General features: G+C 46.0%; 1 protein-coding gene across 1 annotated transcript in view; it reads left to right on the top strand.

Moving 5' to 3' along the window:
- Window positions 1-5,948: 5,948 nt before the first annotated feature.
- LOC311248240 (uncharacterized protein) overlaps window positions 5,949-13,978 on the top strand; it is a gene marked incomplete at both ends in the record, with an annotated part of 41,565 nt that continues 33,535 nt past the window's right edge. The window contains 2 exons of the mRNA XM_084339160.1: window positions 5,949-6,055; window positions 8,935-8,986. Of these exons, the coding sequence (XP_084195286.1) occupies window positions 5,949-6,055; window positions 8,935-8,986 (159 nt within the window). The remainder of the gene's footprint in view (window positions 6,056-8,934; window positions 8,987-13,978) is intronic.

The raw sequence follows: 13,978 nt of genomic DNA, 5'->3' as shown, positions 1-13,978 counted from the left end.
GAACCCACTTGGTAGGCGGGGGCTGCCCTGGCGCTGCTGAAGAGCTCGTCAGACCACCCGCCACAGCCGCTCACCACCGAAAGGGGGGAGCGAGCAGAGGCGGCGGGGAGCTTGCGCCGCAAGTCGTCACCCACCAAAGAGACCACCGGACTGGCCGGAGGCACGCACCCAGCTCCGCATGCCGCTGAGGCTCACCCTCCCGCCACAAGCATGGGATTAGGGAGCCCCCGCTGCCCGTGGAGGAGGTCGCGGTGGTGAACCGCTGGTGGAGCCCAGAATCTTTTTCCTCAGGCCCCGGTGGTGATGCCATCTCGACAGAAAAATAGCAACACAAAAAACGAATCTAATACACTAATAACACTTGCTGACGTGTGCCTGTAGCAAAACACTTCCATAAGTGAAAGAAGAGGAAGTACGGTCACACCCCTCGCTTAAATACATGGGCTAGAGTGGGCGTGGCCGGACCGGTGCAGGTGCATTGTGGGAGAGCACAGCGAGAGCTAGTACGAAATGTAACTGGAAGGAGGATTGACCGGAGGAAGTGTTAACACAGGAGAAACATCTAGCGAGATATGGTGAGCAGCTCTGGTGTTATATATAAAGAGTGTAAGCCAATTAATTTCTCCTTGAGAGTGTACCAATGGCCAATTTACTGATGTGTTGAAATATTTGCTGTATTTTGTGACTGTAAAAGGATTTGTTTCCATTGGTAATGTTTATAAACACTGGAGTAACAGATTTACAAAGTTAAAAGATAAAAATATATATTTTCCATATTTTCCATCTTTAGCTAAAGAAGTAGGTTACATGGAATGGGGATTTCGAATAGTTTTATAACTCATTGACAGGAGACTGGTGCCAAACAAAGTTACCAGCAGGAGGGGTCAATGTGGGGTCTTGGTACGCGCTCACTGCTTCTAAAAGATTCTGAACCTTCCCTTTAATAGTGAATTGGACGACAGAGCTATCATACTGCAGTGCCAACCCTCGTCGAGAAGCCTGCTCGCCATTCCTCCACCCAGTCCATGGCTGTCGGATGCAGTGAGAGAAGAAAGACAGGTCCTGAAGGTGGCCAAGAGGAAGTATAGAAACTAGAAAGTCTTATCTTGGTGTAGCCTATACCCTCTGTCTCCTCATGAGGGTGTAATACTGTATTATCTTGGTGTAGTACCCTCTGTCTCCTCGTGAGGGTGTAATACTGTATTCTCTTGGTGTAGTACCCTCTGTCTCCTCGTGAGGGTGTAATACTGTATTCTCTTGGTGTAGTACCCTCTGTCTCCTCATGAGGGTGTAATACTGTATTCTCTTGGTGTAGTACCCTCTGTCTCCTCGTGAGGGTGTAATTGTAATACTGTATTCTCTTGGTGTAGTACCCTCTGTCTCCTCATGAGGGTGTAATACTGTATTCTCTTGGTGTAGTACCCTCTGTCTCCTCATGAGGGTGTAATACTGTATTCTCTTGGTGTAGTACCCTCTGTCTCCTCGTGAGGGTGTAATTGTAATACTGTATTCTCTTGGTGTAGTACCCTCTGTCTCCTCATGAGGGTGTAATACTGTATTCTCTTGGTGTAGTACCCTCTGTCTCCTCGTGAGGGTGTAATACTGTATTCTCTTGGTGTAGTACCCTCTGTCTCCTCATGAGGGTGTAATACTGTATTCTCTTGGTGTAGTACCCTCTGTCTCCTCATGAGGGTGTAATACTGTATTCTCTTGGTGTAGTACCCTCTGTCTCCTCATGAGGGTGTAATACTGTATTCTCTTGGTGTAGTACCCTCTGTCTCCTCATGAGGGTGTAATACTGTATTCTCTTGGTGTAGTACCCTCTGTCTCCTCATGAGGGTGTAATACTGTATTATCTTGGTGTAGTACCCTCTGTCTCCTCATGAGGGTGTAATACTGTATTATCTTGGTGTAGTCTACCCTCTGTCTCCTCATGAGGGTGTAATACTGTATTATCTTGGTGTAGTACCCTCTGTCTCCTCATGAGGGTGTAATACTGTATTCTCTTGGTGTAGTACCCTCTGTCTCCTCATGAGGGTGTAATACTGTATTCTCTTGGTGTAGTACCCTCTGTCTCCTCGTGAGGGTGTAATACTGTATTATCTTGGTGTAGTACCCTCTGTCTCCTCATGAGGGTGTAATACTGTATTCTCTTGGTGTAGTACCCTCTGTCTCCTCATGAGGGTGTAATACTGTATTCTCTTGGTGTAGTACCCTCTGTCTCCTCATGAGGGTGTAATACTGTATTATCTTGGTGTAGTCTACCCTCTGTCTCCTCATGAGGGTGTAATACTGTATTCTCTTGATGTAGTACCCTCTGTCTCCTCATGAGGGTGTAATACTGTATTCTCTTGGTGTAGTACCCTCTGTCTCCTCATGAGGGTGTAATACTGTATTCTCTTGGTGTAGTACCCTCTGTCTCCTCATGAGGGTGTAATACTGTATTCTCTTGGTGTAGTACCCTCTGTCTCCTCATGAGGGTGTAATACTGTATTCTCTTGGTGTAGTACCCTCTGTCTCCTCATGAGGGTGTAATACTGTATTATCTTGGTGTAGTCTACCCTCTGTCTCCTCATGAGGGTGTAATACTGTATTATCTTGGTGTAGTACCCTCTGTCTCCTCATGAGGGTGTAATACTGTATTCTCTTGGTGTAGTACCCTCTGTCTCCTCATGAGGGTGTAATACTGTATTCTCTTGATGTAGTACCCTCTGTCTCCTCATGAGGGTGTAATACTGTATTCTCTTGGTGTAGTACCCTCTGTCTCCTCATGAGGGTTTAATACTGTATTATCTTGGTGTAGTACCCTCTGTCTCCTCATGAGGGTGTAATCTGTATTATCTTGGTGTAGTACCCTCTGTCTCCTCATGAGGGTGTAATGCTGTATTATCTTGGTGTAGTACCCTCTGTCTCCTCGTGAGGGTGTAATACTGTATTATCTTGGTGTAGTACCCTCTGTCTCCTCATGAGGGTGTAATACTGTATTATCTTGGTGTAGTACCCTCTGTCTCCTCGTGAGGGTGTAATACTGTATTATCTTGGTGTAGTACCCTCTGTCTCCTCGTGAGGGTGTAATACTGTATTATCTTGGTGTAGTCTACCCTCTGTCTCCTCATGAGGGTGTAATACTGTATTCTCTTGGTGTAGTACCCTCTGTCTCCTCATGAGGGTGTAATACTGTATTATCTTGGTGTAGTACCCTCTGTCTCCTCATGAGGGTGTAATACTGTATTATCTTGGTGTAGTACCCTCTGTCTCCTCATGAGGGTGTAATACTGTATTATCTTGGTGTAGTACCCTCTGTTTCCTCATGAGGGTGTAATACTGTATTCTCTTGGTGTAGTACCCTCTGTCTCCTCATGAGGGTGTAATACTGTATTATCTTGGTGTAGTACCCTCTGTCTCCTCGTGAGGGTGTAATACTGTATTCTCTTGGTGTAGTACCCTCTGTCTCCTCGTGAGGGTGTAATACTGTATTCTCTTGGTGTAGTACCCTCTGTCTCCTCGTGAGGGTGTAATACTGTATTCTCTTGGTGTAGTACCCTCTGTCTCCTCATGAGGGTGTAATACTGTATTCTCTTGGTGTAGTACCCTCTGTCTCCTCATGAGGGTGTAATACTGTATTCTCTTGGTGTAGTACCCTCTGTCTCCTCATGAGGGTGTAATACTGTATTCTCTTGGTGTAGTACCCTCTGTCTCCTCATGAGGGTGTAATACTGTATTCTCTTGGTGTAGTACCCTCTGTCTCCTCATGAGGGTGTAATACTGTATTCTCTTGGTGTAGTACCCTCTGTCTCCTCATGAGGGTGTAATACTGTATTCTCTTGGTGTAGTACCCTCTGTCTCCTCATGAGGGTGTAATACTGTATTCTCTTGGTGTAGTACCCTCTGTCTCCTCATGAGGGTTTAATCCATGGGCTGTATTTCTTAATCCACAGAGGCTCAGTGGCAGCATCTGTGCGCCTGCTCCCTGTTGCAAATAAGCAGCAGCTTTGGGTTTTAAGATGTGCAGGGTCAGCAGGGTGGTACGTCCACATCTGGACTCTGCAGATTACTAGCTGAGAGAAAGAGTCAAAATCAGCTGGAATCCTGCGTGGGAGTAAACGGATGTTGGTTCTTGCGTTACATGATGCGGGAACTATTTCAGCTTTTGTAGCTAAATTATTTTAATTCACGGCACAAGCGCGCTGGCACAGACACACACTCGCTGGCACAGACAAGACAGACACTTAACAATTGTTTGTATTGAGCCGTACTGTATTGTACCCATTCTGCAATCTGTTAATAAAGTTTTCAATCAATCAATCAACACACACGCACGTGGACACACACGCACACACACACACACACACACACACACACACACACACACACACACATACAGAAACATACAAACACACAATTATTATTGCAAAAACAAAATTATTAAAAGTCAGTACACACAATGCATAATGAAACTGACAATTAAGATAGCTCAAATGACATTACAGTGTCAAACAAAAATACTTTACAGTGTTAAAAACAATTTAAGATTATTTTTTAAAGTGAATCTACTGTAAATGCAGCAGAGGTTTTGAGGCAGGTTATTCCAAAGAGTTAATAATGCTCTAAAAATAAAAGATCTCCTTAAAGTTGGATGCCCACCAACCTTCTATAGGGTACAAATAATAAACATGCCGTTGTTTTTGATTGACCGTCCCACTTCCAATTGCAGTGCAGATATAGTTGATGCTCTGAATGCAACGCATTGGGAGACATCTGTCGAGGGGCGTGGAGACAGACAGACAGACAGTAGAGATTACATTACAGATAATATCCCGAGCAGCAGCGACACACCACACCAGCCCAAGCACCACCGCTGGTAGCGACATCTCCACCCAGCCCTGCAGCCCGGTGACGAGGAGGAGGATGGAACCTGCAGCGCGCACCGAGGAGTAAAGTGCGTCGGTTTGCTTTCGTGCTGAACGATGAGAGCAGCTCAAATATGATGATGATCGCCGATCATGTAATAGTATAGGGATTATTGACGGATGATATTCGCACCACGACGAAGCGGCGCTTCTCCTGTTTATTCCACAAAATATGCTCGAAAAAAAAAAAACCCGAGACTGTTGGTGACTGACACGATTAATCGCCTCCTCGATTCATCGGCGTCGCGTTTCTGATTAAAAACAGCGCAGTCCGTGTCACCGTCACCGGCGTGTTGTTGTCGCGGATGGATGGATGGATTCTGTGGAGATGATGAAAAGCGCGCAGCAGCAGCGTATTATATGGATCTGTCAACTCACTCGGCTATAATAGGCCTCATCATGATGATGGAGGCTGCGACACATTTGGACCGTGATGATACATATTCAGAGTGAAGAAGAAGTGTAAACCTATATCTGCAGATGGAATCGCGTGTGTGTAGCCTAATTTAGTTATATAATAATAAGGTCAGTAATGAAGCGTTGAATGTTTCCCCGCATTAGGCCTATAAGATAAGAGGATAGGGTGTTTATTATCAAAGCCATGATGCAGTGTCACATCATATATGCTGGTCAAATTATCTTCGCTATTCGAGAGAATACATCTTTGATTTAGAGCTCTATAAATAATAAAAAAAAAAAAAAAAGCGCACAGGAGCCAAAACAGACTGACGCGGCCTGTCTGTCTGTCTGTCTGTCTGTCTGTCTGTCTGTCTGTCTGTCTGTCTGGGGGGGGGGGGGTCTGACAGACAGCAGCCCTATACTGTTATTACGTTGGTGGTGGGGCACTGGGGTGTAACGAACAATATAATAACCTACTGCTGGTGGTGGTGGTCAGGATTGGAACCCGTGAATACACAGATCGACCTGGGGTTACACTCCTCGGGACCCCCCCCCCCTCCTGCTTGTGTGTCTGTGTGTGTGTGTGTGTGTGTGGACCACCGGACCACCCGACACCGGACACCGGACATCATCATCATCATGCCCACCTCACGCACCGGAGCTGCCCCCGTGGAATACTGGGTGGACGAGTCCCGGCGAGATGTGACGGTGGAGGAGTTTTATACCATGAGCTCCGAATTGGGAAGGTAGAGTATTAATAAAAGTGATGTATCATGGAGTAGGCTATTCACTATGAATTGAAAATGCATGGGGGGGGGGGGGGACCCTGATGTAAACAAGACGAACGTCTTTCTCAGGTCTGCATCCAACAATTGTGTGTATTGAGCCGTACTGTATTATACCCATTCTGCAATCTGTTAAATAAAGTGTTCATTCATTCATTCATTCATTCATTCATTCATTCATTCATTCATTCATTCATTCATTCATTCATTCATTCATTCATGTTGCATTTAAGCTTGTGTGGAGCCTCTCATATATATAGGCTGCCGCTATACAGGCAATGTAAAAACACACAACATACTATATAATATACCTAACCTAATCACCAAATGAGCGCCATAACAGATGACCAATGTGTTTACACATTATGGCTTAATAAAATAATCTGAATCTGAATGAGTTCACCTTCTTTGATTATATATCAAGTTAATCAGTGCAGTTCAACGCCCACACACTGCTGGTTAAATGGGGTCAGCAGTGCATGGCTTACCACGACGAAACATGAATGGGATTAGTGCTAGAATTGCAGGGAAACAGCTGTGTTCTAGTGCGTTACCAAGGCTTTATAGTATCTATGTTCTAGTGCGTTACCAAGGCTTTATAGTCTCTATGTTCTAGTGCGTTACCAAGGCTTTATAGTGTTCTAGTGCGTTACCAAGGCTTTATAGTATCTATGTTCTAGTGCGTTACCAAGGCTTTATAGTATCTATGTTCTAGTGCGTTACCAAGGCTTTATAGTGTTCTAGTGCGTTACCAAGGCTTTATAGTATCTATGTTCCAGTGCGTTACCAAGGCTTTATAGTATCTATGTTCTAGTGCGTTATCAAGGCTTTATAGTATCTATGTTCTAGTGCGTTACCAAGGCTTTATAGTATCTATGTTCTAGTGCGTTACCAAGGCTTTATAGTATCTATGTTCTAGTGCGTTACCAAGGCTTTATAGTATCTATGTTCTAGTGCGTTACCAAGGCTTTATAGTATCTATGTTCTAGTGCGTTACCAAGGCTTTATAGTATCTATGTTCTAGTGCGTTACCAAGGCTTTATAGTATCTATGTTCTAGTGCGTTACCAAGGCTTTATAGTATCTATGTTCTAGTGCGTTACCAAGGCTTTATAGTATCTATGTTCTAGTGCGTTACCAAGGCTTTATAGTATCTATGTTCTAGTGCGTTACCAAGGCTTTATAGTATCTATGCCCAAGCTCTCACAGGCCTGCTTGATTGCATTCAACTAGACAAAGCCTGCCAGTCCATGTTTAGTCACGATTACGCTTTGGGGGGGGGGGGGGGGGGGGGTCTGAGCTATAGCCACATATAAGTCATCTATATCAGGGGTTCCCAAACTTTTCAGGCCGGGGCCCAGAAAATAAGGCGTCAGAGAGCCGCGGCCCAATGCACATCGTCTGGCTTTTTTTTTTTTTTTTTTTGTCAGGCGACCGATTTTTTAAGCCAAATATCACTTCAATCCTATTAAGTTAGTTCAAGTTAGTTATTCATTTATATGTGCTATTTATGAGAGGGCTAACTTGTTGCAAAATAATAATGATAATAATAATAGCCTCATTAAAATACTATTGTTGCTTCGGTTGTTTTCAGCGTTTTATGTGCATAATCTGTTATTTAGTTTGAAATGTTCGTTGAAATAAGTAGATTTTTAGTTTTTGTTTATTTATTAAGTTAATATAAAACCATATAGTCACATTTTAGAATACAATATAATAGAATTTTAGAATACAACTAGAAACACTGTCCTGGCCTGCTTCTAAGTTCAGTGGCCTGACAAAAAAAATTAAAATTAAAAAATTAAAAATTAAAAAATTAAAAATTAAAAAAATGTTTTTTTTTTATTTCTTTTTTATTTTTTTTTTATTTTTTTTAAATCATCTCGCGGCCCATCCGTGGCTGCTCGCGGCCCACCTTTGGGTCGCGACCCCGACTTTGGGAACCACTGATCTATATCACTACATTTCAACTTCAACTTCAAATTACTTTATTTTCCTTTCGGAACTTCATTTGTGCAGTGGTTGAAAGACAAACATACAGTCACAATACATAGACACTCACCACTATAGAAAAAAATATATATATAGTTAAAACTACAGTAAAAAGACCACTATGTAAAAAAACACCAACTACATTAAAACTACAGTACATGATATATTATAATCCATGTGGAGCAGTTCTATATGTATATAAATAATAAATAATAGTAGTACAGGTGATATATGTCCATCAGGTGGAAGGGGGAGTCTATTTTAAGTAGTCCAAAGTCCTTGGGAGGGGGGGGGGGGGGGCAGTCCGGCCTCCACCTAGGTGTTCAGCAGTCTGATGGAGGTTGGCACGAAGCTACCTAAGCCCCCATTGTTCAGTGATGAAGCTCTGTATCGACGGCCTGAGGGCATTAGTTTGTAATGGGTGTGAAGGGTGTGTGTGTTGTCCTCAACTATTTGGGAGGCCTTTTTAACTGTCCGTTTCTTGTGGATGCTGCTGAGTGGCTCCTGGTCCTTCCCAATGCTCTTGCCGCTGATCTTAACGACCCTGTCGAGAGGTTTCCGGTTGATGGCACGCATCACTCCAAACCATGATGTGATGTTAAAGGACATTATCGATTCCACAAAGGAGTTGTAGAAAGCCTGCAGGGTTGATGGTCGCACCTGAAGCTTCCTCATCTTCTTGAGGAAGAACAGTCGCTGTTGGCACTTAGAGTGGATGTTATCTGTGTTGGTCTTGAAGAGCTGAGCTTATGGTCGATGGTGGTGCCAAAATATAATTTATACTCCTCAACGCGCTCTATTTTCTGGCCATTTATCTCCATATTTGTTTGTTCATGTGCAATTATGTAGTGTGACAAAAGGACAGGGATACTGGTGTTGGGTTGGGCTGAGGGCTACTATGGTAACAGTCTGCTGTGAGCTAACAGGTCCAGTCTGCTGTGAGGTAACAGGTCCAGTCTGCTGTGAGGTAACAGTCTGCTGTGAGGTCAAGTCAAGTCAAGTCAAGTCAAGTCAAGAGTTTTAATTGTCACGGCATACAGGTATACAATGAAATGCGGCTGGTCTTGCCCGCGACGATGTGCAATACAGTGGTACAACATATAATAGAATCCAATAAAATACAGTGGTACAACATATTAATAGAATCCAATAAAACAGTGCAATAAACAGGTACATGGTGTGCCATCTCGGTATCTGTACATTAGTATTTACAGAGCATATAGGACATGCTAGGTAGCTTTAGTAGTGCAATACACTGTTCCTGATGCTATACTACTTTAAGTGGCCTTTCCTCTGGCCATAAGTGTGCGTGTGTGCGGCATGAGTGTTAAAGTGGCTGCTAGTGTGTGAGCGTGCTCAGTGTGCGTGTCGTGTATGTGCTTGTGTGTGGATAGTTCAGTTCCTGTGTCTCTCAATGTTCATTGTTCAAGGCTCTGATGGCCTGGGGGAAGAAGCTTAGCCTAAGCCTCTCCGTCCTAGTAGCTGGAGTTCGCAGGCGTCTGCCTGACCTCAGCAGCTGGAACAGGCTGTTATTGGGGTGGTGGGGGTCTTTCATTATCCTGCAGGCTCTGGATTTGCACCTCTTGTTGTATAGAGCCTGCAGGGGAGGTAGCGCAATACCCGTGGTACGCTCGGCTGAGCGCACCACTCTCTGTAGGGCCTTCTTGTCCTGTGCCGTGCTGTTCCCATACCAGGCAGTGATGTTTCCGGTCAAGATGCTCTCTACAGCTCCTGAGTAGAAGGACTGGAGTATCTTCCCCGATACTCTGAACTTCCTTAACTGTCTCAGGTGGTGGAGGCGCTGCTTCGCTTTCTTTACTACTGTGTTTATGTGTGTTGACCATGTCAGGTCCTCTGAGATGTGGACCCCCAGGTACTTGAAGCTGCTCACCCTGTCCACGGTAGCCCCGTTAATCGTCAGTGGTGTGTGTGTCTCCTGCTGTCCTCTCCTATAATCCACGATCAGCTCCTTGGTTTTACCAATGTTCAGGAGCAGGCTGTTGTCCTGGCACCAACGTTCCAGTACCTCAACCTCCTCTCGGTAGGCCTTCTCGTCGTTGTCCGAGATCAGCCCCACCACCACTGTGTCGTCGGCGAACTTTACAATGGAGTTGGAGCTGAACTTGGCCGCACAGTCATGTGTGTAGAGTGAGTACAGCAGGGGGCTTAGAACACAGCCCTGGGGGGACCCGATGCTCAGGGTGATGGTGTTGGAGGTCTGACCCCCCACCCTGACCGCCTGGGGTCTTTCACTCAGAAAGTCCAGTACCCAGGCGCTCAGGGCGGAGCTCAGGCCTAGCTCGATCAGCTTGTCCACCAGTCTGGTGGGGACTATGGTGTTGAACGCTGAGCTGTAGTCAATGAACAACAGTCTCACATAGCCCCCCTTCTGACGGTCAAGGTGGGAGAGAGTGCTGTGCAGTACCTGGGAGACCGCGTCATCAGTGGACCTGTTTGTCCTGTATGCAAATTGCATAGGGTCCATATCACTGGGGAGAGAGGCACAAATGTGGTCCTTGACCAGCCTCTCGAAACATTTCATGACCACAGAGGTGAGTGCCACCGGTCTGTAATCATTTGGACATGTTGGGGAGGGTTTCTTCGGTACAGGGATGATGGTAGACATCTTGAAGCAGGCAGGGACTACTGACTCCGCCAGGGATTGATTAAATATGGCGGTGAACACCGGGGCAAGCTGGTTTGCACAGGACTTAAGTATGCGTCCTGTTATACCATCTGGGCCTGCAGCCTTCCTGGTGTTCACCTGCATAAATGCTCTTCTCACACTGTGTTCCGACAACGAGAGAGCGCCCCCGCCCCCCCGCGGTTGCCCCCCCCCCCCCTCCACAACAGCCGGTGCGCCAGTGACGTCACTAGCCAGAGGGCTAGCGGCGACACTGTCTACACCGAACCGAGCGTAGAAGGAGTTGAGTTTGTCCGCTAGAGAGGCGTCGTCGCTCCCCATTGAGGGGGCGCTGACTTTGTAGTCAGTTATTGTCTTCAGTCCCCTCCACAAGCCTCTTGTGTCGTTTTGTGCCATTTGTGTCTCCAGTTTCTCAGCATATGTCCTCTTAGCAAGTTTAACAGCCTTGCGCAGAGTGTAGACTGAAGCCTTGTATTCTTCCATATTTCCTGACTCTCTGCCCAGGTTATAAGCCGTGGTGCGTGAGTTTAGGGCTGTTCTTATAGTGCTGTCTACCCAAGGTTTCTGGTTTGGGAAAACCCGCGCCTTCTTTGTGAGGACAATGCCGTCTACCACTGTTGCTATGTAACAAACAACGGTATCAGCATACTCGCTGACGTCACTGGCGCTTCCTTTAAACATGTCCCAGTCTGTATCCGCGAACGCGTCACGGAGCTCGGTCTCTGATTCGTCAGACCACTTTTTTGTCTCACGAGGTAACAGGTCCAGTCTGCTGTGAGGTAACAGTCTGCTGTGAGGTAACAGGTCCAGTCTGCTGTGAGGTAACAGTCTGCTGTGAGGTAACAGTCTGCTGTGAGGTAACAGTCTGCTGTGAGGTAACAGTCTGCTGTGAGCTAACAGGTCCAGTCTGCTGTGAGGTAACAGTCTGCTGTGAGGTAACAGGTCCAGTCTGCTGTGAGGTAACAGTCTGCTGTGAGGTAACAGTCTGCTGTGAGGTAACAGTCTGCTGTGAGGTAACAGTCTGCTGTGAGCTAACAGGTCCAGTCTGCTGTGAGCTAACAGGTCCAGTCTGCTGTGAGGTAACAGTCTGCTGTGAGGTAACAGTCTGCTGTGAGGTAACAGTCTGCTGTGAGCTAACAGGTCCAGTCTGCTGTGAGCTAACAGGTCCAGTCTGCTGTGAGCTAACAGGTCCAGTCTGCTGTGAGGTAACAGTCTGCTGTGAGCTAACAGGTCCAGTCTGCTGTGAGCTAACAGGTCCAGTCTGCTGTGAGGTAACAGTCTGCTGTGAGCTAACAGGTCCAGTCTGCTGTGAGGTAACAGTCTGCTGTGAGCTAACAGTCTGCTGTGAGGTAACAGTCTGCTGTGAGGTAACAGGTCCAGTCTGCTGTGAGGTAACAGTCTGCTGTGAGGTAACAGGTCCAGTCTGCTGTGAGGTAACAGGTCCAGTCTGCTGTGAGGTAACAGAGGTGCTCGAAGTGTTGAACTGAAGAGCTGATCAGTTATACTCAATCTCAGTCCCCCCCAGTAGATATAATAAGTATATATACTGTAGATGTCTGGATGGGGATCGGATCAATTGAGAAAGCTACCCGACTGTAAGCTATAGCCTATAGCTCAGCACAGTTTAATGGACACAGATACGGATTAGCTATAGACTAGCTTAACATTCAGGGAGTGGTGATGTTGCCCAACAGCTGGGCTGCTATAGCTGGCAACCGGATAGAAAGGAAATTGGTTTCTATCTTCTTGTCCGACTCTGGAGAAGATGGTAAGCACATAATAACATGTCATAACATGTCCATAATGTTCCAACGAGCGTGTAGTGCTCTATGGGAGTAGAGGTCTAAGGGCACAGGCTCCTGAATTTGATCATAATAATATGGAAATGTTATTCTTTAAAGAAAATGTCTTCATTAACAAACAACTAAAGGACCTGAATAGAATAGAAGTCTTGAATAGAATAGACAACCTACCCCCACCCTAAAATAGCCACAATCCGTGAATCTTTTCTGTTGTTGAGTATATATACATAGTTACACACGTTGAAGAGCAAAGCTTACACCTGTAAACCGGTCATCTTCCACTTTCATTGTAGCTAAAGATGCAGGATCCATTTTGCTCCAGCCAATTAGAGAACAACAACAGTGTCTGAGATTAGGATCCCTTTAGCTCCAGCCAATTAGAGAACAACAACAGGGTCTGAGATTAGGATCCCTTTAGCTCCAGCCAATTACAGAACAACAACAACAACAGTGTCTGAGATCGTATATTCACCCTGCGGAAGATCCTAAATGCGATAACTTAAAGGGGACCTGCATTGCTATTCCTAGCACTATTTGGGCAACTTTACACAATTCCTGTGAGTCTATTGAAGACATCTGTAAGTTTTTTTTTTTTTTAATTCATTGTTTTATATTTCTAATCAAGTACTCAAAACCATAATTTTTCAGCCTCAGGATTTCAGGCTGTTATGGCCTGGCTCCGCCCATAAGCACTTTGAGTGACTGTCAGCCCACACAGTCTGCGACTGGTAGACAGAGAGAGATAGAGAGAGAGAGAGAGGGGGGGGTGGGAGAGAGAGAGAGAGAGAGGATTCACTTCCTTGTGTGCGTCCAGCAGACCAGGGGCTGTTGCAGTGGAAAAAGACAGGCCATTATTGATAAGGCCCCCCCTACCCTCTCTCCCTCCCTCCCTCCCTCTCTTCCTTTCTTCTTTTTTTCTTTCTTTCACTCTCTCCCTCTGTATCATTCTGCTCTCCGCGGGGCGGCGGGGCGGTGTTTCTGTGCGGGTCCCCTTCTCTCTCTCTCCCTCTCCCGTTCGGGGGGGGGTGTGCCGCGCGGCAGCTTGTGCTCCCGAATGGGGGGGGGAGACGACCTGCGCGTGGAGTGTTTGCACAGTGGTCTCTCTCTCTCTCTCTCTCTCTCTCTCTCTCTCTCTCTCTCTCTCTCTCTCTCTCTCTCTCTCTCTCTCTCTCTCTCTCTCTCTCTCTCTCTCCCTCCCTCTCTCTCTCTCTCTCTCTCTCTCTCTCTCTCTCTCTCTCCCTCTCTCTCTGTCTCTCCCTCTCTCTCTCCCTCTCTCTCTCCCTTTCTATCTCTCTCTCTCTCTCTCCCTCGCAGAGTGCATGCAGAGGTGTCGGATTTCACTCTGCCTCGCAGTATGAGGAAGTGGTTTCCACTCGCTGTGTAGTCTAGGTAGATTTTGGGCGGGCATTAGCTCCAACCACAGAGCCAATCGCATCACTGTCCGCTT

The sequence above is a fragment of the Notolepis coatsorum genome, assembly GCF_963971535.1.
Source record: "Notolepis coatsorum genome assembly, contig: SCAFFOLD_135, whole genome shotgun sequence".
Lineage (NCBI taxonomy): Eukaryota > Metazoa > Chordata > Actinopteri > Aulopiformes > Paralepididae > Notolepis > Notolepis coatsorum.
The sequence above is the reverse complement of the archived record's forward strand: the minus strand, read 5'-3'. Positions and strand labels throughout refer to the sequence as shown.